This window comes from Penicillium verrucosum, assembly GCF_028828655.1.
Source record: "Penicillium verrucosum strain IBT 35672 chromosome Unknown utg000001l_segment0_segment0, whole genome shotgun sequence".
Classification (NCBI taxonomy): domain Eukaryota; kingdom Fungi; phylum Ascomycota; class Eurotiomycetes; order Eurotiales; family Aspergillaceae; genus Penicillium; species Penicillium verrucosum.
In genome coordinates, this window is record NW_026643210.1 from 6,772,373 (window position 1) to 6,799,606 (window position 27,234).

The following is a 27,234-nucleotide window of genomic DNA, read 5'->3' on the forward strand; positions in this document are numbered from 1 at the left end:
GAGTGTGTGTGTGTGTGTAAATAGGAAGTAGAGAGAAAGGATAGAAATCGTATATCAAGTCTTGAAAGAATGAGATATAAGAGAGAATATAGAGTATATAAAAGGGTAAAAACATTATCGAGTCGAATCCCAAGATGATGCATGAGGCTGAACTGCAGGAATTCAAAATGACGCCCATTACGCCCGTGAATAAATAAAAAGGGACTCCAAGGCTGACCTCTCTCCTTTTCCTCTTTCACTTTCTTCCCAGCCCCTCCCCCGCTTTGGCTGACAGTACTCCGTATAAGCGCACACTTCTCGTATACAAATATTTCGACTATTTTGGCCCCCATTTTTGTTCTTTTCTCATTTCTCCCTCTCACTTTCTGGTGTTCACATCTATATATCATCTGCCATCTGCACCTGACCTGCACCTGATAACCCCCCCGCACAGGCCCCTCTATCAGGGCCCCCCCCAATCTATATTATCAATACCTCCCATACTTTTCGCAACCCCGCCAAAATGCCTGTACGAGCAATGTTTGACGATGACGACTACTCCTCGCATGATTCGGAGTTCGAGGCCGACTTCTCCTCCACCCGGCGGACAGGTCTCAGAAGCCATATCCGCGAGCGCTCTGTCTCTCGCCACCGTCGCCCGGAAGTCATCTCTCGCGAGTTCCTAGCACCAACTCAAACCCGCGTGCACCGGTCGGCCTCGACAGGCGGCGGTCGACGCCGTGAGCGCGGCCCACCACTAGCACCACCTCCACCACCAGCGGTGATGATTGTCAACGAACAAGGCTTGCAGTCAGAGAGTCGTTCGGAGAACAAGCCCCAGTCTCGACGGGTGCAGCACCAGTTCAACGAAAAGAACACCAACACCCATAACCACAGACACAACCGCTTCGATGATGAATATGATGAAGTGGTGCAAGCGCCGGTTGCTCCACGCCGCCGTGCGCGCGCTGCCAGCGTCTCGCGCGATATCTCCCCCTTCCAGCGGGACCACGAGCTAGCCATGGGCCAGCACCTGCTGGAGCGCAACGACATCCGACAGGACATGGGTCAGCATCTGCTGGAGCGCAATGATCTCCGGCAAGACATGGATCTCTGGAAACACCAGCAGGAGATCGAACGGCTGCAGAGGGAGCTGCAGAAGTCCCATGGCCGCAGCGACAAAGAGCGCGAGAAAATGATTGTGAACCCGCAACCCAATCCGCATGATACTCGGCTGCTCAAAGAGGAGCTAGAGTACGAGGAAGAGATTGCCGAGCGGCTGCGTAAGCTACAGCGGTTGGAGCACAAGCAGCATTCTGCGGAGGAGGAGCGCAAGGCTGAGGAGCGCTATCAGCTCAAGAGACTCGCGGCGGAAAAGAGAGCTGCTGCTGAGGAAGAGGAGGTTAGACATAAACTCCAGGAGGAGAGGTTGAAGGATATTGCACGCATGCAGGATGAGAAGGGGCAGAGGGAAAAGCTCGTGCGGGAGGAAAAATGGAAGGAGCTTGCAAGGATGAAAGAGGAGGAAGAGGAAAGGGAGAAGCTTGTGCGAGAGGAGAAGTGGAAAGAGCTTGCACGACAGAAGGAAGAAGAGGAGGAGCATGAAAAGCTCGTTCAGCAGATTCGAGATGAGGATATGCGGAAGGCGAGGGAGGCCGAGGAGAAGAGGAAGAAGGAGCTCGCTATGAAGGCTGCTGCTGTTGAGGAGTGGAAGCTTGAACAGGAGCGGATAAAGCAGAGACAGGCGGAGGAGGCAATCCGGAAGGCGAAGGAGTTCCGCGATCACCTTCGCAACATTGGCTATTCCGAGGAGGAGATCGATGGTATCATCAATAAGAAAAAGGAGGACAAGAAAGAAGAGAAGAAGAAAGAAGACAAAAAGGATGAGAAGAATGAGAAGAATGACGAGAAGGATGTTCAGAAGAAGAAGGAAGAGACCAAGCTCACATGGATTAAGGTATGGAGTTACCATATCCTCTCTATATACTAGGAGGTTGACTGACACTATTCCAGGTCCATCGCAAGCACTTGCTGCCGGACAGCTTGATGGCTTACAGTCTGCCTTGGGACTGGGACGAGGTAAGACTCATACCTTGTGTGTATACGACGAAAACTAATATCTCTTCATAGCACGACCCCAACTACATCATCATCAAACAGTGGATTGACGACGACTTCCAAGAATTGCTCTTCGCCCACACCCGACGTATACGCGAGGGCAAGGTCCTCGCCCAGACATCTCACTCAACGACCGAACTTAAAGTCAACGACCGCAAAAAGGACAGACTATACATGGTTCGGAAGAAGAGCCCTTCAGGCCGGGTGCGCATCTTCGGATAAATGTCTTCTATCCTACGCTGCCTTGATTATGCATGCATGGAAAAGAGATTTGGATTCACGTATATCTTCTATTTGAATACTGTTATTGTGTTGTTTTGTAAGATCCAGTCTGATTGGACTGTTTCTTGTTGAAATTGTGTTGAGTTATGTTGTGTTGAGATTTTGTTTCGTTTTTTTCTTTTTATATCACAGAGTATGTGGTAGTACAGTAACGCGATATGAGCTGATGACCTTGTTTTTTCTAATTCCAATTCTATCTTCCCTCTCATTGTAACCACCCTGCCTTATGTATCCAGTCCACCGTCTCCTGTCTAATCTGGGGGGTTAGCGAACCTCTCACGGGTATATGTGCTTGGTACAGCTAGATTGGGGATACTCCTAGTATAAATGGAAAAGCTGAGGCCGGTGAATTATATGATTGGCGATATGTGCAGATGTAGTATAATATACATGTCGGGCCTCAGCCCTGTGTAAAAACCTCCCATTGGGTCAATCTCAATGCAGTCATGCACGTCTGGGCACGGACCAAGATGTGAGCTAGGGCGGGGCCTGAACGGACTATAATACAGAAAGTGGAATATGCATGATGTAAGGGAGAGTGATAACCAAGGGCAGGTAGGGTGCAAGCCTAAAGGCCCATCTGGGAATTCGTCTCCCATCGCCTCTCAGCGCGCAGGATGAGCTCCTCATAGACAGTCCATGCCAGCGCGGAGCTAATGGCCTTGCGAGCCATGCGGATACCAAGTCCACCAAATAGACTGCGCAATCCATCCTCGTGGATCATCAAGCGTGTAGCATGCGCCATGTTCCCGTATTTGGCAGGCATCAGCTGCAACCGGGTCTTGACGGCGTCAAAGGGATTGGTGATTGCAGTCGCCATTCCGGCGGCCGCCCCACCAGAGACGAAGTGTATTGACGAGGACGAAACAGCAGTTGGCGTCTCGCCATTATTAGAGGGTTCTGCGGCCATCAAGGCGAACCGTCGCTTCAATTGCTCGTAGAAGAGAACATAGAGACCCGCATAGGGGGCATCGCGAGCGGCAGTCGCGCCGAATCCTGCGAAGAGCCCACGCAACCCTTCGGTGCGGACGATATCCCGGCCTGCGCCTATTAAGCTGCGATATGCGTAGAAATCTGACTCATAACGGACCTTGATCACGGTCACGGGCATCATTACGAAGCCTGCGGCGACTCTTGCGACGGCTCCTGTGGCGAGATTGGCTGTGTTGGAGAGTTTGGGGAGGACGGAGGATGATCTAGCGCCTATTACCGGGCTGGCTAGGGCCATTGGATTGGATTGCGCAACGGCTTGGCGCAATGCGTTGAGACTGGTGAAATATAGTGCCGATCCGAAGCCGGTTCGGAGGGCTGAAGGGAGTGTGCCCCGCCATAATCCACGGATTGGATTCGGAGAGGAGATGATCGCCTTCAAAGTTGGGAGGAGGGCTGCTCCCTGGGACTGTTGGACTCGAGTCTTGAGGAGGTCCGCGGGTTGGAGAAGGATGGAGGAGGTAAGGCCAGAGCAAAGACCAGCGGCAAAGTGGAAGGATGTTTTTGAGGCTAGAGCAATAAGAAGATCATGATTAGCAATGGAATGGAAATAATTGGGGCTTGGACAGAAAGCATACTTCTTGAGGTGTTCGTTTTCACCTGCGGCACCGTCAATATGTTATTGTTTGACATTGCTGGTCAAGTCGAACCGCGACGTTGGCGACAGTGAATATATTTAGTTTAAAGATAAAATATCCAATGCCAGCTCGAGGTCCATGGGCGTGGTGTATGCGTAACGGTCAAGAAGGTGTCAAGATCCAGCATCCACGGGCCGGATGCGTAAAAAAAATAAAAAGAAAGAAAACAAGAGAAAATGCCACGAAGACGGTCCCAACCAAATATGGGCGGCAACTTGTATCCCACCAGGGAATAAATCAGAGTAAATAGAATTGAACAAGATAGAAAGCAATTGCAAGTGCTGAATCTGCCGAGGTAGAGGAAAGACGTTGAAAAACAGTGAAGTCATCGTCAGCAATGGTTATCGATAAGCGCACACCGCTGTACAATATCTACAACATAACAGAGTAGAAGAGTAGAAGAGTAGAAGTTTGCTATTAATCCAATTAATAGTTCATAGCTTAAATAACTAATACTATTCCAAAGTCAACTACCAAGTGTATCTATCGTATGACTGACATCCCATCCTCCATGCGGCTCTTTTGAGCTTTGAGGCCGTGTACGGAGTACTTTATACTATGTAGACTATTTGCAGGCCAAGCATGCATGTTGTTTTGTAGATCAAATGCAACAAACAGGAACAGGAACATGCATATATAGTATAAATAGATATCGAAATCAATACATTGCCCTGGAGAGAGAGAGAGAGAGAGAGAGAGAGAGAGAGAAGAAACAAACTGCATTCGGCATCTCTCGGAGTGCACGGACCAACCAGCCCCGTGGGCAATCAACGTCATGTCACTGGGAGGCTTCTTTGTTTTTGTTTCTCTTCTTTGTTTCCTTTTCTCTTGAGATTTAGCGACAATCTTATAGAAGTTGACACATATTTACAGAGTTGATATCTCTTCTTCACCTTGGTGTACAGCAGAATGCCTTGGTCTTTACCCTTCTTTCCGTATCCGCCCGCAAGGAACGGATACTGGGAGCCTGTTACCTCCACCTTGAACTGGTGCGAAGAGGTATGATGTGAATCGTATAAAGACAAGAACTACGCTAATATACCTCCCTGTCCAGGACTATTATGCCACTGAGTATTCTGCGGAGATTGTCAACACCCTCACAAATTTGCTGTTCATGTGGCTTGGAGTACAGGGCATACGGAGCTGCCGTCGCAATGGACATGACCAAATCTTCACCGTCGCCCTCATTGGCTACCTAGTAGTCGGAACAGGGAGCTTCCTATTCCACTCGACCCTCAAATGCAAGTCCCTATACCCCTCCCAAGCCCAAGGTCTGGTAACACTGCGGCGGACATTCACCAATAATACCTAAAACGATATATAAGTGATCGAAAAAGCAATGCTGACCGATGTCCCCCCACAACAGATCCCATGCAACTAGTGGACGAACTCTCAATGATCTATACCACCTGTCTTATGGCCTATGCCTCATTCTCGTACTCCCGCACCACCACCGTACGAGTCTGTCTCGGACTTGCGCTCACGGGTCTCGCTGTATTCATCACCCTGTACTACCACTACCTCCAAGACCCGGTCTTCCACCAGAACGCCTACGCACTCCTGACCACCGTCGTCGTCCTGCGCAGTATACACACTATGGAAGTGACCCTCCGACCTAAATGGCGCCACTCGACGGAGGAGGACCGCCTAGCGCGCCAGAAGAAGGGACTCCCCGTTCCGACGAAGGAACGTCAGCACTACGAGAACGTGCGCGACCAAAAGACCCTCAAGACCATGTGGTTCATGGTGACGTATGGCATAAGCATGTTTTTGGGCGGCTTCTTAATCTGGGGCTTGGATAACGTGTTCTGCTCTGAGATCCGTCGGATGCGCCGCACCGTTGGTCTTCCATGGGGTCTCTTTTTGGAAGGGCATGGTTGGTGGTATGTGTTCAACCTTGACCTTATGCATACTATTGGACTGTTTACTAATTCATACTTGCAGGCACATCATGACTGGCATCGGTGCTTATCTCTATATCACATGGGGAATCTGGCTCCGCCACTGCCTCAACAACCGACAAGAAGAATACCACCTGCGCTGGGCGCACTTCTGGCAGATCCCCGAAGTGATCCGCACCTCGGGTGGATCATCCGAGAAAGTATCCCGAGCCAAGAAGTCAACGTGAAACAGCCGTCTAGACATTTTCTCTCTTCCAGTTGGTCCATTACTCGCACCGATATACACTCTTGCAAATGTGACCCCCCAACATAACATGAAATAGATACCACACTCCTTCTTGTCGGTCCTTTGCCGTGAGACTCGGAGCAGAGCACTGTTTTTAATTCCCTCTTGTCGTTACTTCTACACAGCTTCTACGAACACAACTCGTCCCGGAGACGGATCTTTTGGCTCTGGCCCATAGATATACGGTACCCTTTTTTCTCTTTTTTCTTTTTACCTGAGCGCGGGGTGGTTGCTATAGATGGGAGTCAGGCTTGTGAACTGTTATGATCGTTGATCCGGCGTACTCATTCACAGGATCTGAGAGCAATAGAAAAACACTCAGACGATGCGGTCTTAAAACATTCTATATTCTCATCTGCTAGAATAATTCGCAAAAGCAGACTATGTATGGTGTCTACGAACAAAGCAGGCACAGAACCAAGCAACTATACAAACCACCCGCTTACAGCTTCGACTCCCCGTTCTGCGCCGCCTTCTTCGGCCTTCGCGCTGGCTCAGGAACATTCTTCAACCACTCCGCATCAACAGTGACCTTCTCAATCTTGGACTTCTGACTCCAAGCCGCGCGGAAACTCTCCTCCTCGGCGTGCCAACGACGGATCTCCGGCGCAAGCCAACAAACCGCCGCATCAGCACACTCATTCACAGCCTCTTGTGCAAGAAGATGACCAAAGTCCTCGAGGAATACATCACGTACACGGCCCGCAGCAACACCGCCACTGCCTCCCACCTCAGTGCCGGTGTTGGCGAGCTTATCGGCGCGCATGGCAGGAATACACATGTCCGACTTTCCGGCGAAGATGTACAGCACGCTAGGACGCAGGAATGGGAGCTGGGAGAAGATCCTAGCTGGTTCTGGGCGGTAGAAGGGGAAACTGTGTTCGTGGGTGGCATCTAGGTCCGGGTGTGTTACACGGTTGACGGGCTTGGTGCTGTTCGGGATGTTTGTGTAGTTTGGTCGCGAGAAGGTGAACACTTCTTGGTGCAATGGTGTTCGAAGTGTCACCGGGGGCCCGGCGGTTTGGTCTATCGGGGTCTTGGGGTCTAGTGGGTGGATGACTGTTGGGAGGTCGCGTAGACCGTGCTCGATCCAGCGGGAGAGCACTCTTGGATCCCAAGCTTGGTAGAAGGGGCTGCGACGGAAGCCTTCTGCGGCGGCTTGGCGGGAGGGCCAGATATCGCGCCGGTGGGTTGATAGTTGGGTTGTTTTGGCGATCGCGCGCTTGTTAATTTGGAGGCTGAGGCCGTCTAGTTGGGTGGTTTGGCGTTGGATCACTGGGTCTAGGAGGACTAGTGTGTGGATGAGTCGGGGGTGCATTAGACACAATTGTGTGCTAGGGGGTATATTAGCTAGCTGCTGCGTGGATGTTGTGGTTGTTGAATCTTACAGATGAGCGCCTCCCATGCTATGTCCTATGCCAACGATCGGCCGTGGCATTTCAGCCCGCTTGACGTTGACTAAGTGGAGGAGATCTCGCGGGTGGTCGAACCAGCTAGCTGTAATGAAGTTAGCATCACGAGTGCTCTTATAAGACATGCATATGCCATACGATCATTTCCGAGAGAATCTTCATTGATCACACTGCTTTGGCCCTCCTGCGCCACATCGGCCATCCAGATACTGCGAATACGCATCCCATTCTGCTTAGATCGGGCGTGGATTTCCTCCCAAAGTGGTTCATATAGTTCCTGTGAAAAAACGATTAGTACATTGCCGATTCTATGCTTCGAAGGCCATCGCAATGCGCGTAGTTGCGAAAGCGGGTCTGGCGGTTCTGGACCTCGGCACTTTGCATCTCATACCTTGGGGAAGCCATTCGCGTGAGCAGCAAGGATAGTAACATCGCCTGGTTGTGGATTGGGATTGTCCAGTGGAATATATTGTTTCACGGCCAGATGTAAGGGCTCTTCTTGATCGTTGGCTGTGGCTCCAGGATACTCCCTGATGTGCTGAGTAGGCACGATGTGCTCAACGATGCGGAAGGGGGACGACATGATGTGCAATGTTGTCCTTTGAGGGAGGAGAGATTGTATTTATTTCAGTTCAGAATTATTATAAGATGTACTCCGTAAAGGAGAAATAAAGTCAGTAAAATTCCGAGAGACCGCGGTTTTGCGGGGGGAAGTGAGCCGAGGATCTTTGGGGGTTGAAGGCATTCCCCTTTGCTCAACTGCCGACCATCTTTGCATAACAGAGTAAGTACACTTGGGTGTGGATATAAATATGTAAATTCTATTGAATTCTATTTGAAGTTTGAAGCTGCAATAATTGATAGTTCTGGTTGTTCTGATGTGGTGTAATTTAGCACAGATAGATCATCCACCGAAACTATAACCTATAGTTATATACCCTACGCTGTACTGGGCGAAAGAGCAGGAGGTTATGAGTTATCTTTTTATTTACTTTCAAAGGCGAGAGACATACAGCATTGCCGCTAGGACTGTTCCTGACATGATATTCCCGAACAAGCAAAGATGCTACATTATTCTATATACTACTCTGCACTGAGAGCAAGGCAAGCATCAACAGCGAGACCAACCCTGCGAGAAACAGTTAGTCGAAACTCAATAGAAATATTCAAACATCTGCAAATATAGAAAGTACTCACCTCCCCTCTTTCATCTTAACGACGTCATCAATAAGCTCCCGATCTAGGTTGGGAAACATGTTCGAAAGTGTCTCAACAACATTCTTATGCTCAGCACGTTGGATACGGCGCGCCTCTGCATCCTCAGCACTAGCCTGGCGTGCGGCGGCATCCTGGGCGTCGAGCACGCGGGTTAGATTCTTCTTGGCAGAGGTTCCGCTACCATGTGCGGAGTGAGCCCGCTCGTCGCCTGAGCGACGGCTATCCTCGCTGCTTGCACGAGGGGGCTGGTAGACGTTTGGGGTGAGACGGGGCGGAGCAACACCAGGTTGGGGCGTGGGGATAGGCTGGGGGCGTTCTTGAGAAGCGATAGAACCTGAATCTGTGTCGTCGGAGAAGATGCGACCAATGGTGGAGAGGGGTTTTTGAATTGTGCGTAGTAGTCCTGCGACTGGGGCAGACATTTCGTCGTCACTGGACTGGGTAGTTTCCCTGCGGCTTGGTCCGGCCTGGGGTTGAGATGGAGGGGGTTGGTTGGAGGGTTTGTCTTCAAAGGTTTCAGTTTCGCGGTTCTGTTCTGCAATTGCGGAAACGGCGGCTTCGACGTTGCGTTCAAAGTCCTCGTCGCTGACGGTTAGACTTGTGCGGTCGAGGCTCTCGATGAATTGGATGGCTCCAGACTAAAAGAGGTCAGTTTTTGATATTCTAGGGCAGTATAGAAGTCAAACATACCAACGATGAGATGTAATAACCTGCTTCGCCGCCAAGTTTATCCTGGTTGCGGAATCGAAGAATGTATTGAATGTTAGAAACAAGATGGTCAGGGTTTGCATGCAAAACCACATAGATCAGGAGGGGGATGAAAGAGTCGGCAGAGGTGTCGGCCTTTTTGGAATTCTTTAATAGACCAAAGATGACTTTGCAGCAGTTCAAAATGCAAATGACCTTATCCCGAGGAGCCCGGTAGCCGTTGATTTTTGATATTTCTGTCAAGCAAAGTCAGCAAAAGTTGAAAATATCCCCAAAACAGCCTATAATACGTACCTTGCTGTGCCAGATTCAAGAAACGGCGTCCACTGCCGCTCACAGTTGGGATGTCCAGATGCGCTTCGTTGACCCAACTATAAATGCGAATCTTCTGGGCCAGGATATCGTCTCGCTCAATGTCCTCCTGATGCTGGCCACGTCGCCATGGCCCATGAAGTCTCTCTAGCTCTCTCCGTCGGCTCCGACTTGCACTTCTGGGTATCGTTGGCGGGGCTGGAATGGCTGGGGCAAAGGTTTGTGTATACAGACGATTCATAACAAGTTTCTCCATGCCTTCCTTGGCATTATCGAATTCGCTATCCGATACATCTCGCCAGATCTCGCACATGGCCATCTTATTTGTGATAAACGTCAGGAAATCGCTGATGATCTTGACTTGCTCGTGAACCATCCATTGCTTCTTGCCAAACTCCATGAGGAACGACCGCAAGAACTTGGCTACGGGGTCGGCAGTGCGGTGACGCAGCTGTTCTAAGAAGCGGTGGAAATCGAATGGTTGGTCAGACTCTGGTTCCGGCAGTGGTAAGACCGTTGAGGTGGAAGCTCGTCGGTTTTCTACCGGCGATTCGGGCTTGTGAGGATGTTGGGATACAGGCTGCTTCTCCGGGGATGTAGCGACCGGGGAGTCCGCAGACTCGGTAGGAGGCGCATGGTCCAAACTGGATTTGCGTGGCGGGAAATATGTTGGAGCGCCTCGGAATTTATCAGCAAGCTCGAGCCGTGGAGACATGATCTCTTTTTGGTCGGTGCTTCGCGCGGGGTCCTGGAATTGTCCCATAATATTTTGAATCTCCGCCTGGGAGCCATTATCGTCCTTAGTCCCTTCAACCTGACCACCTCGTTTAGATTCCGGGTCACCATTACTGGGCACATCCGGGAGCTCCTTCTCGGGGCTGGGGGTCCGGCTTGTATCGATGGGTGGGAGTGATGGCGCAGTAGTGCTTGAGCTTCCGTTGAGGTTGAGGTTAAGGTAGACATCGTCCTTCTGTGGCGGAGGGGGTGGAGGAGTATTTGTACTGGATGACAGGTTGGGTGTCGTGTTTTCAGAGACCGACAGTCCTTCCATCTGCCCCGCAAGCTGTTGTTGCTCAGCCTGTGGTGGTTGGGCAGCTGTCGTCACGTCCATCGCGGTGGGATCGGAGGTAGCAGCCTCAGCGTGTGGCTCTGTTGTGTCTTGTGCACTCATTTGGATTGTTTGACTGCTGTCTTGTTTCGCAAGATCGTCTTGTGTTTGAGCTAGGAGATCGGTTGGGGCGGCCGGCGTCTCAGTGTGTTCATGGATATACCGGACGTCTCTCGTCTCGGGACCCGGAGAGGGCGGGGATTCTGTGGCAGACATAAGCTATATTAATCATATGCGCCCGGGCAAAAGGGATAGATTCAGGGGGGTCATAAAGGCTCCGAGTATGCTCATGCGGCTCTCTCATGTTGATATGCGGATCATCATTCAACCGAGGTAGTCCGCTTCTCGATTCAGCCCTGGAGGTTACATTGACGTATGGAGGAATGAGTGCCTACGTTAATTTCTTTCTTTTATTTGAGACAACTAGATCAGCAAACAATAAAGACCATTTAATACAGCATTAAGGATTTGTGAATCAGCAACAGAGATCTATCTACTACCTGCATACAGTTCTAACAATGGCCAACCTGTGTACCTTCATACTACATGATACTCTTCACCTTTCACTGATTTCAAAGTCAAAGGCAGTATGAAGAGAGCAATGTCATCTAGCAAGAGACCATCAGAATTTCAACATATTACAATCCATTGTGAATGCATCTGCTGGAGAAGGCGACCTCATGGGTGCCCACCTGGACAGGTCACGGGTGGATCTATAGACATGACTAATATATTAATGCCTCAGGCATCAATATATCCAAGAAAAGCTACCAAGCTAACCATCTCAGAATAAACAACACTCCCACTCTGTTCCTCCGCCATGTGTGGGATTTTCTTTTCGTTGAGCTCATCAGAGCCCACACCATCCACACAGGAGACATGCACTTCACTCCAAAAGCGAGGACCAGACAGCTACAAAACTCATACGGCGCAAAAGGATATTCACGCACAGGATGGAGTGTCCCCGCCCCTTTCCTATTATCTCACCTTCACATCCACTGTGCTGGCATTAAGAGGTGACCATGTGTATACACAGCCACTCGTAGACCCCAGAACACAGTCGGTGCTCTGCTGGAACGGAGAAGCCTGGAAGATCGCTGGGGAGCGCGTTCAAGGCAATGATACCGAACGCGTTTTCAACTTATTTCTACAGGCAGTGGGCAGTGACCAGAAGGATTCTGTTGAAAGAATGGCTGAAGCTATTGCAAGTCTCTCTGGGCCATTTGCCTTTGTCTTCTATGATGCGGTCAACTCAAGACTCTTCTACAGCAGGGATTGCCTTGGGAGGCGATCTCTCCTCGAGGGATTCGATGAAAATGGCAATTTGAAGATTTGCAGTATTTGCGACAGCGCGTCGATGGATTGCTTTAAAGAAGTGGGCACCAAGGGCGTTTGTACGATTGACCTAGCTCACTATCAAGATCCTTCTTTATCTCCCAGAGAGTTGTGCCAAACCAGGACCTTGCCATGGAGCTCTGCTGCTTCGCCGTCAACTGATCACATTGTATGTTCTAAGGTTCATATCTTCCCCCAAGAGCAACAACTGACAAGAGACCAAAGAGAAAATCGATTCCACCAATGAATACAACACTACCCACAGAGCAGCCTCCTGCATTGACAACGGACTCAGCATTCGTCAAGGAGCTCGAGTCAAACCTGCGTCAATCACTTGAACTGAGAATTCAGAACGTGCCCGAGCCTCCGGGCTACATTGCAGGCGAGACCGCCAAAACAGCCGTTCTCTTCTCCGGCGGTTTAGACTGCACACTTCTCGCCAGACTCTCTCATGATATTCTCCCCCTCAATGAACCAATCGACCTCCTCAACGTAGCATTCGAAAATCCCCGCGTGGCAGCAGCCGCAAAAGCCAACCAACAAAAATCCCCCTCCTCGCCACCACCCCTCTCCATCTATGAAAACTGCCCAGACCGGATAACCGGTCGGTCCGCGCACACCGAGCTCCAAGCAACCTGTCCAGGCCGCACATGGCGCTTCATCGCCATTGACATCCCCTACACAGAAACCCTCACACACAGAGACCAAGTCAAGCGCCTAATGAGACCCCACAATACCGAAATGGACATCTCCATCGCCTGCGCCTTGTACTTCGCATCCCGCGGCCAAGGAACAGCCCAAACAAACCCCTCAGCCCAACTCCCAACCCCAGGTACTCCTCCATCTCCGCTTTACACAACCACATCCCGCGTCCTCCTCTCCGGCCTAGGTGCCGACGAGCTCTTCGCCGGCTACGGCCGACACGGTGTCGCCTTCAACCGAGGCGGATTCAAAGATCTGATCGCCGAGATCGATCTCGATGTCAGTCGACTCGGCTCGCGCAACCTCGGCCGCGACGACCGCGTCCTCTCCCACTGGGGCCGCGAGACGCGTTTCCCATTCCTGGACGAAGAGTTCGTGGCTTGGGTGCTACAGGCTCCTGTGTGGGAGAAGTGCGGGTTCGGACTTCCGCAGATTGATACTACGGCTGGTATTGATTCCGAGAAGTTGGCGCTGCGACTTGTCGCTCTGCGGTTGGGGTTGGTGAAGGTTTCTCGTGAGAAGAAGAGGGCTATTCAGTTTGGTGCGAGGACGGCCAAGATGGAGACGGGGAGGTCTAGAGGTACGGATGCTTTGAGCTGAGACTTATGGCGGATGGATTTATGCTATCTGCTACATGTTTTCGGTCTTTTGAGGTGCTTTTCCGCATGCATATCCCCATACATCTTCCTACTTCCTACTTCCTACACATCCATCCATCTACTCTTTTCTTTCTGTCTATTATAGATTCCTCCCTTTTTTTTCTTTTCACTTTTGTCCTCTACTATGACCCTTTCTCCCTCCCCCACCACTCCTCACCACCAGCTATGATGACAAAACATGGAAACAGATACTTCCGAAACCTCCACCCCACCCAACAACCCAGCCTTCCTTCATGTCAATACACACAACATCTACAAACACACCTGTCCTTGTCAAATACCCGACCCTGCACACCAGAACTTCAAATGCCCCATCTCTCCTAGTGTCTCCCGCCCTCTTTCGTTCATCCATAGAGCAACCGCAGTTCTCGGACGGCGTGTAACTCATGCTGAAAGGAAGCGGGCGAGGCGCGGGGGAATGGAGTGCTGTTTGGCTTTATGGTACAGACAGGGGATTTGGGAGGTTGGGTTGTGAGTGTGGATGGTATGAGATGAAGGGTGGTTGGGGGGATCGGGGTGTGTTTATGAGGTACTTAAAAGGCAAGTCTGAGCTGAGTTAGATGAGATTATAACTATACATACCTTTCCTTTCACCTTTTGAGGGATATGGGATATGCAGATAGATCATGGTGGTGCACTTGACTACAATCATATCTATGAGGGCAGAACATAGGCCAGGGAGGACATGGGGTAACTATACATGAACTTGAAGAGGTAGGTGTAGGTAATATATAGTGGACTAGAGCAAGGTTTACAAGTAGGAATAAGAGATAGAGCAATATAATCGATTCGAACAGAAACAAATACCATATTAAGATAGCCACGAGTCAATCCCAAAGGGAGACGATCAGAACCGGCCCAACAAAAAAATAAAATAAAAACCAAGGTGTAATCTGAAACAGCAAAGTAGAGAAACCAAAATGAGAATCACAGATCTAAAGGAAAACAAAAAAGAAACATTGACTGAAGAACTTGTCTCAAAACTTTTCAAGAGAATCAGATGAGACGAACCGAATCGCGTTCATCTGATCTCGGTGAGACGTCGGGGCTAGGCTTTACCCATCACCCGCGCCTACCACAATACCCAGAGGGTCAAGAGGAAACACACAAAACAAGACAGAATGTCTAATCATTACAATCGTCAGATTCACCAAGATAGGCCATAAGCCAAAGACCAATGCCTCAAAATTAGGAATGACCAAGATCAGATGAAAGCATCACCATTACTGGTAGGTGTTTTGAATCTGGAGCTGAGCCTTAAGCTTGGCAATCTCCGCGTCGCGCTCAGCGATGATCTTCTGAAGATCCTCGATGCGACGCTCAGAAGTGTACTGGCGTTCCATCTTCTTGGCACGCGACTTCCGCGCCGCCTCGGTGTTGCGAGCACGCTTAGCAGCAATAGGATCATTGGGATCGAACTCAACAGGCGTCAGGTTCTTGCGCGATCGCGCGTTGACACCTGCGACGCTGGAGTGCTTGACTGCACCGGAAGCGGGAACAGGCGATGATGCCACTGAACGCTTCTCGCGAGGAGAGACAGGAGACACGGAGACTGGAGGTGCTGGCTTCTTCTCTTCGGTAGGGAAGGCAGCTGCGACATCCAAGGTAGCGAGGTCAAAAGCATTCAGGTGGTCTGACGAGTGATCAAAGAGGGAAGGCCATTCTTCGTGGCCGGCAATATCCATGTCGGTGAACATGGGCGAGGTGTTTTGGCTGAAAGTGCCAGGCGACTCAAACGAGGGAGTGCTCAAGTCAGTGAAGGTGCCGGATGGAGGAACGGACGCATCCATCATCAGGTCCTTTGGCGAGATAGTGCCAGGAGGACCTTCGGGGGAGTAGTCCAGACCAAGATCGTTGAAGAGAGGCGAAGCCATGCTAGCAGAGAAGTCGGCAGAGGGAAGACCGAAAAGATCAACCTCGTGAGCTTTGATGGGGTTAGTGATATGCTTGCTAGGATCTGGTGAGATATGTGATAAATTACCTTCCATGAAGTTGGGAGTGGACATGACACGTCTATATGTTTGCGCGTTGTTTGTGTGGTTCTGTTGACCGTTGAAAAGTGGTATGGGAGGGCGGTTGGTGTTTGGAGAATTGGAAGGCACAGAAGCCGTGTTAGGACGGTTGTGCGTGAACGTGGGACGGGACCAATAAGAGGGGGACCGGGCAAGCTGGGTCACTCTGGGGTCTTGGACAGGTGAACCAGAGAACTGCTGCTGGAGATGTCGGTGCAACTGCAGACTGAAGGAGTGTCGACGAGGGTTATTCTGCGCCAGGAATGGCTGAAGTGCAGAAGGTCTATGGGTTGTGTTCACAGGCACACGCAAACGGGGCTGCGGGTGTGGTGTTGCTGATGGATAGAGCACAAAGTCCTCGAGTGCACTGTTGTTGTTGTTGTTGTTGTTGTTGCTGTTGTTGTTCTGATTGGAAGCCAAGGGCTGTGGTGGTGGGGGTGAGGGAAGCCATGTTTGCTGGTGGTAATCCGTGGTGAACGACGTTAAGTCGATCGGGGTAAAGTTGTTGGGAGAACTCGAGCTACGCGATGCGATGCTGAAGTTCAGAGGTCCAAAAGGAGACTCTGAAGGGGGAAGAGAGGAGATAATAGGGTTGGTTCCGGTTGAAGAAATGATGTCTGTCTCAGTTGAGATAGACGGGGTATTGAAAGACGGGGAGCTTATTGGGCACCCATTTTGGCGATAGTGAAGTTGAGTATAGTTTTGGTCTGATATCAATATGGCGGTTTATGTGTATGTATGGGTGTGAGTGAAAAAAAAAAGATGTGGTATAAAAGAGGAAGAAAAATCAGGCAAACGGGGAGGGGGAACTCAGGCACTTCTTAAGGGCTGTGTGCCCTGGTGCTGACCAATCGGGAGTCCGGAGCCGCACGGGGCTTAGTTCTGAAAGTCACGGGGTGTGAGTCACAGTGTAATCCATGGCTCTGATTGGTTTACATTGAGCAAGGCATCCACAATACGGAGTACATCACAGTACATCGCATGATACCCGTGCATTCGCTTGCATTTACCTACATAGTCCAAGTATCTTACAAGTACCTGTCTCCACGATCCTCTCCGGTTATTTCCAGATTGACCAATCATCGATCAGATACCTCTCCCTCCGGAATATCCAGGCATCCTACATTTTTTTTTATTTTGTTTTTTTATTCTTTTTTCCTTACTCCTTATATCCTCTCCAACCATCCCATTATTACAACATATATTGTCTTTCTTGGTTAAAGGAAATCAATTCCATCCAAGAACCAAAACAACAATTTCAGCTACCATACCAGCGTATCTCTTCGGGGAGGTCCAGCCGTTCTCCATGAGGATAAAGGAAAATGCAAAGGATCCACCGATCTTTTCCCAATTGTGTCCCCGCGGTGGGCTGAGTCTAGGGTCAATGTCCTATAAAATGCTCACGTTTCATTAGTCTTGCCGAAGGGCGTGAAATTGACTTTGAGACGTTTAGTCCGATCTCTGAAACCGAAATACTTTGAATGCTCAGAGTACAATTATATATGTTGTAGATATATAAACGCCATATTAAGCTAGTGTTTCTTATATATACTACTTGGTTTCAAGCAGAAAAAAAAAAAAAAAGAATCACTCAATAGGATATTGACACATACGGAGTATACGGAGTACTTTGTACGGAACACTCCGTACGGAGTAGTCCAGACCCAATTTATTGAAATTTTTGCTGTGGATTTTCCTAATGCCGACGTACCTTGCGAGGAGACTACGCCGAAATAGGAGTCCGCTGGAGGACACCTTACATGTTGTGATGGCCTTGAAAAAAGAATGTCATCATTATTGCCTACAACATATAGGATGACTGTTGATCTTTGAATCTAGACTTTTTTCGATCTTCTTACAATCAATATAACATCATATTGAAAATTAAATCTGCTCTCTGCCTAGTCGAATTGGTGGTGTCCTAAATGAGGCTGTTAAGACGCACCCCAGGCCGCCAGCGCATCGCTATGGGGTCGCTGGATCCTCAACTACGAGTTATTGCTTGCAGATACATATGCAACTATACCCGCTGGATGTTACCTCGGTGGGGCTTTCTAGAATATGTGTAATTGAGCATTACTACGATTATCCAAGGTGATAGATATGGAGAAAAAGTTCTGTACAGTTTAGAATTTTTATTGCCGTTGTATGTATCTAGAACGATATAGTTATACATATGTACTTACATATCACGTCCCTGGTATCATCTTGCGCCAACAGATCAGATTATCCAAGTCTTACCTACCTAGTTACATTACGGAGGCGGCATAAAATATACGCGGTCGATTACTCTGGTGTAAACGATATTTCAAAATCTAACGCTTATATACCCTGTAGTGTGGATGGATATTATGTCCCTACCTGACCGCTCCTTTGCACAGTCAGCCCACACTTCACGACTGCTTCTGCTTAACCGAGCGCCATTCAATCAAAAGACTTCCCACCATCGTCATACAAGCCAACGCGACAGAAACGTACCAAGTACGAGTCAAGCTCCGATCGATACCACCCAAGACCTCATCCCAACGCTGCATAGGAACCCCGTTCTTAATATCGCCCAGTCCATGCTCTTCAATAAACTTAGGAGTTAAGCCTGTCACAACATCTGCCAAATTCGACGACAACTGATTCGTAAATATAACCTGTGCAATAGCGATAAAAACCGCCGGGCCCATACTCTGTCCGAACAAGATGACCCCAATCCCAAGATTGACATCTGCGACGCTTAGCGTTGTCTGAACAGCTGCTTGGGGCGCTTGGAAGCCGATGCCTCCGCCGAAGCCTACGAATCCCGAATAGAGGATGATCTTGGGTAGGGATGTGCGTAGATCGTATGTTGTCATTAACCCTGCGGCAATCGGCATGCATATGGAGGCGAAGATCATAAAGGGGGCGTAGTAGCCGAATGTGGTGGTACCGATGCCTTGGAGAAAGAGCCCAAGCATCATTCCAACGAGGATGGGGATCATTAGGTAGCCGCTCTCGCTTGGGGTCTAGCACGGTATAACATTGTCAGTGTATTTTCTTATACGTATGAATTGGCCACGAAGTCTTACCCGAGATCGAACGACTTGATAGTATGTTGGTAAGTACCACTCCAAGACGTTCGTCATCGAATTAGTGCACGTCGCGAATATGAAGCCTGCAATGACACTCCGGCTTTTGATAACTCGGAAAGGGAGTGCTGCGGAGTCTCCGCGACGGTATTGGTTGAAGATAAAAGCTGCGAGTAACACACCAAATGCAACGAATAATGTAATCACTTTCCCATCTGACCAGGGATACTTTGTTCCCGCCCAAGACAGCGCGACAAAGAGCGCTGTTAGGGATGGGATGAACAAGCAGTTGCTGACGAGGTCCAGCTCTCTGATTTTCTGGGATAGTGTCAAGTCGTCCTCTTGGAGGGTTCTAGGGTCTGAAAACAGGAAAAACATGGCCAACAGCGATAACCCGCCAATAGGAAGATTGATCCTACCTAGAAGTCAGTATCAAGCTACAAACCCTGATCATATCTATCTATGACTATAACAACATACCAGAAACACCATCTCCACCCCAAAGACTGCGTTAATGCACCACCTACTATAGGCGCCGCAATGATAGCAAGCGATTCCACACACCCCATCAGACCCGCAAACACAGGTCGCTTGTTGAGCGGTAGGATGTGCACAATGACTGCAAAACATCCAGCCAGCTCACCCGAGAACCCCAGACCCGTCACTGCCCGCCCTACAATGAACATGAGCGAAGAAGCAGCCGTGGCACAGAGTAAAGAGCCGACGAGGAATATAACAATACTTATCAAGAAGATGGTCTTGATTGAGAAGAGCTTATACAGCTTGGCGAACCCGAATTGGAACGCACAGGTACAGAGTCGAAATGCAGATGAGTACCATCCCACGTCCGCGACAGTGTGGAAGTGGTTAGTGATGCTCGGTACGGCTGTAGCGACGATGCTGGCGTCGAGGCCTCCAAGGATGAGGACGACGCATAGTGCGATGATAGTGAACCAAAATTTGGTGCCTGTTGGATAACTGGCCTCTATGTTTGTGGTAGATTCGATGTTGAGGGGCTCAGCTATTCGTGTCGAGGCTGCCGTAGGTAGTGGGTGGTTTGGTTGTTGCTGTTGCTGCAGGTCGGGCGAGACGGTGGACGCTTCGGGCTCGACCGAAATGACCTTTGTCATAGTTGTAGTTGTAGTCACCATTATACGAGACTCTAGAGAATGGACATATGAGAAGAAAGATAACAGAGGAAGGTCCCATTATCTTACTCCGTACACCATGGACTGAGCATGTACTCCGCAGCCATCTTTGTAGGCCAGTAGGGATTAAGTAGGACCTCGGCGCCCCCCGAAGGGATTCTGCTCACCCTACTCCAAACTATTTATCGAGCTTAAGACTACGTAAAAATCACAGAATAGAAATATAAAGCAAAAACTGAGAGATTCTATTAAGTATTACCTATCGCAAGGTGTGCCACCTTCACGGGCGGAATATAAACCATCCGTTCGGGACAATAACGGTAGACAATATTACGGGTCAATTTGGGTTGCAGGAAGAAACAAGTCAAAAGACTAGATCCGAAGCTCAAGCAACAAACAAAAAGAGCACCCATCCTCCCCACAGGGTATCAAACACAAAAGCAAGAAACCAAAAAAAAAAAAAAAAAAAGAAAACGGCAGAGTGGTATCAATCTAGTCGGACGACACACCACGTAACACATAGTCGCGTCGCGAATGGAGTCACAGACGCGAGACGCAGGTCGTAAAGGAATGAGCCGCAGTCCAAAGGACTTCTGGCGTCGTTGGCGCCGAGGTATTATTTTAGAGAAATAGAGATCGAAGGGAAAAAAGCGACAGCGGGTATCTCATTGTCGCCATCTCAGTTCAAGCCCAAAAATAAGGGGGGCCGTACTGAAAATAGCGACAGTGGCGAGGGAAAAACAAAACAATTAGAGCGATGTGGTATCAAAGTTGCACCTTCAGGACTCAATTAGACCGTCAGGGATATCGCGAGCAGGCGATGGATAGGACATATCCCACCACCGTTCAAACTCCACGACAGGTCTCCGAGTCGCACTTCATGCGGCAGCCTGAACGGGGGTGGCGGTGGCAACGTTGACGTTCTTGGTCTCCTCGGTGGTCTCGACAGCCTTGGGGGCCTCGACGACGGGGGCGTTCTCAGTGGCAGTCTCCTTGGCGGGGACGGCGGGGGCCTCCTCAGCGGCGTCAGCCTTAGCCTCGGTCTCAGCGGCAGCAACTTCCTCCTTGTCGAGCTTGACAGCCTTGCTGGGCTTGCGGAAAAGACCGCCGAGCTTCTTGGCCTTGGTCTCCTTGGCCTCTCCATCGGTGACCTCGTTGTCAGAGTCAGCCTTCTTTTCCTTCTTCATGCCAAGGTTGCCGAAGAAGGAAGTGCGGCGCTTCTCCTTGGGGCTGGAGACGGCCTCAGCCGCGGGAGTCTCAGCAGCAGGGGTCTCAACGGCCTCAGCGGGGGGCGGTCACAGCCTCGGCTTCGGTGGGCTTGGCAGTGGCCTCCTCGACGGGGTTCTCGAGCTGAGGAGCAGTGCTGGCGACAGGGGTCTCCTCGGTAGCGGGGGCGGTGGCCTCCTTCTCGGACTTCTCCTGGGAGGGGCTGGCGACCTTCTGGAAGAAGTTACCGAAGATAGAAGCACGCTTGGCCTTCTTCTCAGCCTTCTTCTCGTCCTTAGCCTCCTCCTTGGCGGCTTCGGTAGTCTCAGCGGGGGTCTCAGTAGTAGGCTCAGCAACCTCAACGGGGGCAGGAGCAGCAGCCTCGGTGGACTCAGCAACGACGGGGGCAGGAGCCTCAACTGAGGGCTCAGCAGCAGGCTCGGCAGCCTTGGTCTCCCCGGCAGCGGGGGTCTCCTCCTTCTTCTCCTCGGCGTCCTTCTTGCCCAGGAGGGAACCGAAGATGCTGGTGCGCTTGCGAGACTGGGAACGGCTCTTGGCGGCGGCCTTCTCCTTCTTCTCCTCCTTGGGTTCTTCCTTGGGCTCTTCCTGGGCGGCCTCAGCAGCGACAGCGGGGGTCTCCTCCTCCTTCTTGTCCTCCTTCTTCTCCTCGGGCTTCTTGGCGGCGGCAACGGCAACGGCAGGCTTGGTCAGCTTCTCGAGCTCAGCCTTGTAACCCTCGCTGGAGGTGATGGTCTCCTTCTCGGCCTTGGCTTCGGTGGCCTGAGCCTCGATGGCGACAACCCAACTGTCACGCTCAGCGGCGCTAGAGGCCTGGAAGGTGTGCTTCTGACCAGCAACCTTGAAGAGGAACTCGCTGGTACCCTCCTTGGTCACATCAGAGACATCGGCCTATGAAACATGTTAGTGTTTGTCAAATCGCGGCACAGTCGCCAGAGCACTTACGAGGTTGAAAATGCCAGCCGGGGTGGCCTTGTCCTCAGCGCGCTTGGTGAGGAAAAGCAAACCCTTGCCGGTCTGGCTGGCCCAGGCGGCGGTGGGGTTGGCGACGGCAGCCTTCTCGTTCTGGTGGAAGACAGAGAGCTGCTTGCTCTCAACGGCCTCCTCGTTGAAGTAGAAGAAGCGCTTGGCGAAACGGAAACCCCTGAAACAAAAAAAAGAATACCTGTTAGTTCCTGTGTCGCATTCGCTATCTCACTCGCAACTTACTTGACCAGACCAGGGGCCTTGTAGCCCAGAACGCCCTCAGTCGCGGGCTTCACTTCCTCCTTCACAGGCTCAGCAGCCTCGGTGCTCTCAACAGCGGGAGTGGCGGTGGGCTCGGCGGCCTCAGTGGTCTCCTTGGGAGTTTCAACCGCAGCCTCGGTGGCAGGGGTCTCAACAGCAGTCTCAACGGCAGGGACAACCGCGGGGGTCTCCTCAACAGTCTTCTGGACTTCAGACATAATTAAAATAATAGACGGGGTATTAAAGAAGCAGAGCTTCGTAAGTAGAAGAAGGCGTGTTGGGTATAGGGTATCTCAAAGGAAAAGCAAAGGAAATTAGAGCACAATAGCTCGGGGTATCACGAAGTAAGTTATTTTGCTTTGTGGGAGGAAGAAGAGAGAAGAGGAGAGGAAAAGGGAAAAAAAGAGTCAGAGGGTTGTTGATGGCGTCCGCCCAAAAATGGAAAGGACCTGCAGGGAGCCCAGAGCTCAGTGGACCCACAACAAGATTAGCTAATGGCACTTCAGGGGTTAAATTTTTTTTTTTTTTTTTGTTTTTTTCAATTTTCAATTTTCGTTTTATTTCATGTTTTTATTTTTCCCCCTTAGTTTCCTATGATTTCTTTTTTAATATCATCATTACATTTACTCTTTTTTTTAAACTACTGTATTCTCCCTTTAATTTTGCAATATCAATAATTTACGATGTACAATAACGTAACTTGGGATATGGTTTACCAACTTTCCAAGGTTGTAGTTCCGGTGGAACATATCCCAATCTATACCTGAGGTTCACGGGATACAGAGTACTTCTTCGTAAGATACGAACTTCCTTTGTCTAGCATGGCGCTAGACCTGATCTAACTCAATTTAGTTCCTTAACATCAAGAAAATAGGAGAAAGAAAACTCTGCAATCCTTGGCTTACAACTGTATGTTGTATGAAACCATCACACCATGGCCACCCCGAGTTATGATCAGCCATGCAGCTTGAGTCAACGGTCCCGTTTTGTGTCTCCTAATTAATCCGTGCATTCGGATCCTCTTACCGATTTGATAATATGTCTTGCAACACTTCTTTTTGTTTCATGTTCATTCTATTCTATACAACATACAAAAAAAAAAAAAAAACAAAACAATATATCATCAGCGGGGTTATCTCGGATGGCGTCAGGTCATAAGACTATCAAAATAAAGTATAAGTGCACAATTTCATACTTCCTCGCCCCGTAAGGAGGTTCTATGATTGTTCGGTGGGCCGCCACACCGTTGGCGCTCATTCCATCATCGCTTTGAACTATCCCGTTACACAGTTCAAGGGAGGGAGTTACCGTCAGAATTACCGAAATGATCCCATTCATTATTAACTCAACTGAAAGTTTCAATGGTTCTTTCGTATTACTCCGCACCATCAACACCTCGATCTGAGCTTACAAGGCTCTCCATCCCTCGAAAGGGCCATATCAGTACTAGAATATCCCAATATCCCTTTGGAGGGGCATCCCTATACTCCATACCCCTCCTTCCACAAGGCAGTCCGTCATTTTGCTTCCTTCGTGATGATCAGCCCAGTAGCTCAGTACATATGAACTTTGTCGCATTAACTAGGATACCGGGGTTATGCACTCATCTTTAGGTTCTGCAGAATGGTTGGCCATCATGACTTCCTGGTGTAATCTTTACTCAGACCCCATGACCTGATATCAGCTCTATGATGGAGTGGCGTGGAAACCCTCGTGGACAACCAACCAACAGTGACACGACCCCTCCTTGTTGGCTCTAGCTTTGATGTACATATCTCCTATCGGCGTATCAACTATCTTTACCACGCTGCGGGAAGGATCCCATGATGGTTTTTTCTAGCCAATCCCAGCACATTTACAGAGTGTCGCCTCTTTACGTGAGAAGCGCATCATTACATGCGAGGATCGTCTCATAATTCCAATTCACGAAGTACAAAGTATACTAGTTACGTTGTATAGTTCACAAAATAACATATTTGAAATTAAAAAAAAAACAATATCCATAGGTATGGAAAATAATGCCCCTAATTGAACCCCTTTTCTTTCGCCCTTTACAACATACTCCGTACCCCGTACGCTACTTTTTTTACTTCTAGATTCATCTGTGACGATATGTACTCCGTACTCCGTACAAACAAGAAAGTACGTGGTCCCACTAGACTATACATTTAGTTCCAAGTCTTAGCGAATAGGGGGCTAGGCAGCCCTACAAACTCTGCCCAGGTGAATCAAAGCACTTTATTTAGCATCGCTTCCACGGTTCATCTTCAGGACAGTTGTCTACCGGCACAACCTAGAACATGGTACACACAACGTAGGTTTTTTTTTTTTTTAACCGGCTACACAATACATTTGTAGATATATCTATATCCGTAGGAGGGAAGTGGTATGGTTCTGATCTACAACTCCCATCAAAACAACAACCGCGAGGGTCCCAACACTGGGTGCCAGAATGTGGTCATCAAAGCATTTCCAGTAATGATAGCCACACAAGAGGAATCCACCCCCTGCTCGATACCCTATCATGGTTCCCTTTTGCACCCGTTAAAGCCTCCAAACCCATATATCGTGCCGTTTTTGCCCTTTTTTGCGGTCGCAAGTCCCGAGTCTTATCCCTGCTCCTGCTGCGTCTCATGAATGGTTGGAATCCACCGGTCATAGACGATCATACATTATTCCAAGTCGGGCTTGTCGATCTTACCTCCTCTCTTGTCGACGTATGTTGTATGGACTAAATCTTGACACCATGCAAGTACCATGCGTAGCGGGGACCGGGCGCTTAGGGACTCTTTCCCGCTTTTTCGGGATGCATATTCCTCCATCTGACTACATTGTAGTTTGTGATTGTCCCAGGAACATACATTGTACCGTACATGATGCAGATAGTTAACTAGTTAGTTAGCTATAGTTGCGTGTTTTTGTTTAGCAGAAAAAAAACAAAAACAAAACAAGAATATCGTGCCACAGCAGCAGGACTACAGGACTACAGTTAGGTCCACATAGGTACTTCACTTTCGAGAAAGATAGAACATATCTCCCGAGCACATTACGGAGTAAATTAATCTTAATACTTCGCGCCAAGCACCAACTTGACCTGCGGTGTACACAGGGGACGGGTTTCCCGTCCATCCAAGCTCTCCGATGCCCCCCCGAGGACTCTAGCGTCCACTAGATTAACTTAACCATGGCACACTTTGATGAGGATGGACATTTGCTTCATATTAGCTTGTATTAATTGTGGGTTTTCTCACCCGATTTAATCTTGTAGAACATGCTGAACAGAGGTATACTTCCGACGGACAGTATCCGAATGAAATTGTGATTCAAACGTCTTTCGGTCTTTTGGGTGGTACGGGAGGTGAGAGGTGAGAGCCACAATACAAAGTTGTGGAATAGGGGAGGATCCACACAAGCTCGGGTATGGAGTCTGGCTTGTTTTTGAGGCGTCGAGTCTCGAACAAGGAAGGAGGTTTCAATTATTGATTCATATCTGTGGTCTGGTATTGATTCGGGATTTCTCTTCACTTCGGCGCCAGTATTTACTTAGATCCTAGGGGATATATGCATGGTACCTATGTCCTGCACGTTGCACAATATAACTACCTATGTTGTACAACAACATACGATGTATAGTAGGGCCATTCCCTTAGCCTGATAGGTCAGAAAATTCCAAATAGGGAGGGCGGTAGATGACTCATATCACATGCAGGTGGGTCTTGGCATAATCACATGACCTCGCTTCTTAAGCCAACTAGAAGTTGCCACCGGTTTCTAAGATTTGCCACCGCCTTGTAAATTTTGTATAAATACCCCCAGCTCACCCGGCCCTTCCTCCTCTTTTTCTTTTCTTCTTCATACTTACCTTGTTTGGGTGGATGCGATCATCAAGGCAGCTCACCACAGATTGGTCCCTGCATTGCACATCGCGGCGGAACAGTCCGTTCAATGGTCTTCGTGACTATTGACAAGCGTTATTTTTGGCACTCTCCATTCGTGGAACTCTTTTCATCAAGTTTTGAGCCTGTGGCTCGAGGTTGGAGATGAGATATGTCCAGTAGATTTCAGTACAGTCACTACACAAAAGCTTAGTCTCCCAATTTCTGCCGGTCAGATATCCACCAATCAGCAATTGACGGACAATGGGCGGTATCGCAAATTAGGAAGGCGGTAGTAGAAGGGGTGCTAAAAATTTTGCGTAGTGACTGTAAGGCCAGTAGCCATTGATTACTCGAGGTCGTACACATTGTACTATGTCCCGTCAGTCGCTCTCTGACTCGGACTTATATTCATCACGTCTCCTGAACGCAGCTTAGTGCCTGTCGGTCGTCGTGTCGAGTAATTGATAGCTCATTCACCTTGTTTTCATTCTACGATGCTTTAGTGTCCAGTGTCCTTGCTCCCAATCCTGAACTGCTGGACTCTCACTTCTTGGCCCCGTTTTGTTGATATGACGTCTGACTCGATAGCTTCGCCACATGTGTGGCGACGAACCACCAGGCCAATTCTTGCCGGCATAAAACCCAGCCGTGACATCCTACTAAGCCAAACTCATTAACAGCTTGAATTTAGTTTACCATCATCACTTCCTCGAACTAATTCCCTCAATCCCACTACGGCAATCACAACCAAGAACGAACCTCCCTCAATCTCAACTAAAACCAAAATGCCCGTCCCCACTGCCGACCTCTTTGACAAGCAACAAGACGAAGCCAACTGCACACAACCTCCCAGCTCTGCTACACACACTTCCCCTGACCACATCAACAACAACAGCTATTTCGGGACCGCGCCTGGTAGCTCGGCTAGTGCGTCGCAGAATGCTGATAGTGGTCGCGCTCTGACTAAGGAAGAGGCCGATCGCCTGTACGAGGAGCGGATGGAGGAGGAATACGCGAAGAGAGATGGCGGTGCCTAGGTCA

General features: G+C 49.5%; 11 protein-coding genes across 11 annotated transcripts; 5 read left to right on the forward strand and 6 right to left on the reverse strand.

Moving 5' to 3' along the window:
• Positions 1–502: 502 nt before the first annotated feature.
• N7516_002514 (uncharacterized protein) lies at positions 503–2,319 on the forward strand (the record flags this gene model as incomplete). The annotated part of the gene is made up of 3 exons (XM_057215234.1): positions 503–1,936; positions 1,993–2,058; positions 2,110–2,319. 3 exons carry the CDS (start codon positions 503–505, stop codon positions 2,317–2,319), a joined length of 1,710 nt encoding a protein of 569 aa, XP_057077117.1.
• A 628-nt stretch (positions 2,320–2,947) lies between these two features.
• Positions 2,948–4,002, reverse strand: N7516_002515 (putative mitochondrial carrier protein; the record flags this gene model as incomplete). The annotated part of the gene is made up of 2 exons (XM_057215235.1): positions 2,948–3,879; positions 3,948–4,002. The coding sequence occupies 2 exons, from the start codon at positions 4,000–4,002 to the stop codon at positions 2,948–2,950; spliced, it is 987 nt and encodes a 328-aa protein (XP_057077118.1).
• A 914-nt stretch (positions 4,003–4,916) lies between these two features.
• Positions 4,917–6,135, forward strand: N7516_002516 (ceramidase; the record flags this gene model as incomplete). The annotated part of the gene is made up of 4 exons (XM_057215236.1): positions 4,917–5,006; positions 5,062–5,248; positions 5,374–5,890; positions 5,952–6,135. The coding sequence occupies 4 exons, from the start codon at positions 4,917–4,919 to the stop codon at positions 6,133–6,135; spliced, it is 978 nt and encodes a 325-aa protein (XP_057077119.1).
• Positions 6,136–6,636: 501 nt separating this feature from the next.
• N7516_002517 (putative toxin biosynthesis protein) lies at positions 6,637–8,189 on the reverse strand (the record flags this gene model as incomplete). The annotated part of the gene is made up of 4 exons (XM_057215237.1): positions 6,637–7,528; positions 7,583–7,691; positions 7,745–7,883; positions 7,998–8,189. The coding sequence occupies 4 exons, from the start codon at positions 8,187–8,189 to the stop codon at positions 6,637–6,639; spliced, it is 1,332 nt and encodes a 443-aa protein (XP_057077120.1).
• Positions 8,190–8,689: 500 nt separating this feature from the next.
• N7516_002518 (guanine nucleotide exchange factor VPS9) lies at positions 8,690–11,168 on the reverse strand (the record flags this gene model as incomplete). Its single annotated transcript, XM_057215238.1, has 4 exons — positions 8,690–8,735; positions 8,804–9,462; positions 9,515–9,768; positions 9,827–11,168. 4 exons carry the CDS (start codon positions 11,166–11,168, stop codon positions 8,690–8,692), a joined length of 2,301 nt encoding a protein of 766 aa, XP_057077121.1.
• Positions 11,169–11,772: 604 nt separating this feature from the next.
• Positions 11,773–13,589, forward strand: N7516_002519 (asparagine synthetase domain-containing protein; the record flags this gene model as incomplete). The annotated part of the gene is made up of 2 exons (XM_057215239.1): positions 11,773–12,456; positions 12,513–13,589. The coding sequence occupies 2 exons, from the start codon at positions 11,773–11,775 to the stop codon at positions 13,587–13,589; spliced, it is 1,761 nt and encodes a 586-aa protein (XP_057077122.1).
• A 237-nt stretch (positions 13,590–13,826) lies between these two features.
• Positions 13,827–14,143, forward strand: N7516_002520 (uncharacterized protein; the record flags this gene model as incomplete). Its single annotated transcript, XM_057215240.1, has 2 exons — positions 13,827–14,027; positions 14,096–14,143. The coding sequence occupies 2 exons, from the start codon at positions 13,827–13,829 to the stop codon at positions 14,141–14,143; spliced, it is 249 nt and encodes an 82-aa protein (XP_057077123.1).
• Positions 14,144–14,871: 728 nt separating this feature from the next.
• Positions 14,872–16,334, reverse strand: cpcA (amino acid starvation-responsive transcription factor GCN4; the record flags this gene model as incomplete). Its single annotated transcript, XM_057215241.1, has 3 exons — positions 14,872–15,572; positions 15,630–16,277; positions 16,331–16,334. 3 exons carry the CDS (start codon positions 16,332–16,334, stop codon positions 14,872–14,874), a joined length of 1,353 nt encoding a protein of 450 aa, XP_057077124.1.
• A 1,719-nt stretch (positions 16,335–18,053) lies between these two features.
• Positions 18,054–19,846, reverse strand: N7516_002522 (MDR family MFS transporter; the record flags this gene model as incomplete). Its single annotated transcript, XM_057215242.1, has 3 exons — positions 18,054–18,653; positions 18,717–19,131; positions 19,197–19,846. The coding sequence occupies 3 exons, from the start codon at positions 19,844–19,846 to the stop codon at positions 18,054–18,056; spliced, it is 1,665 nt and encodes a 554-aa protein (XP_057077125.1).
• Positions 19,847–20,742: 896 nt separating this feature from the next.
• On the reverse strand, positions 20,743–22,533 carry N7516_002523 (uncharacterized protein; the record flags this gene model as incomplete). The annotated part of the gene is made up of 4 exons (XM_057215243.1): positions 20,743–21,105; positions 21,164–21,979; positions 22,034–22,232; positions 22,298–22,533. The coding sequence occupies 4 exons, from the start codon at positions 22,531–22,533 to the stop codon at positions 20,743–20,745; spliced, it is 1,614 nt and encodes a 537-aa protein (XP_057077126.1).
• A 4,445-nt stretch (positions 22,534–26,978) lies between these two features.
• Positions 26,979–27,230, forward strand: N7516_002524 (uncharacterized protein; the record flags this gene model as incomplete). Its single annotated transcript, XM_057215244.1, has 1 exon — positions 26,979–27,230. The coding sequence occupies one exon, from the start codon at positions 26,979–26,981 to the stop codon at positions 27,228–27,230; it is 252 nt and encodes an 83-aa protein (XP_057077127.1).
• Positions 27,231–27,234: the final 4 nt, after the last annotated feature.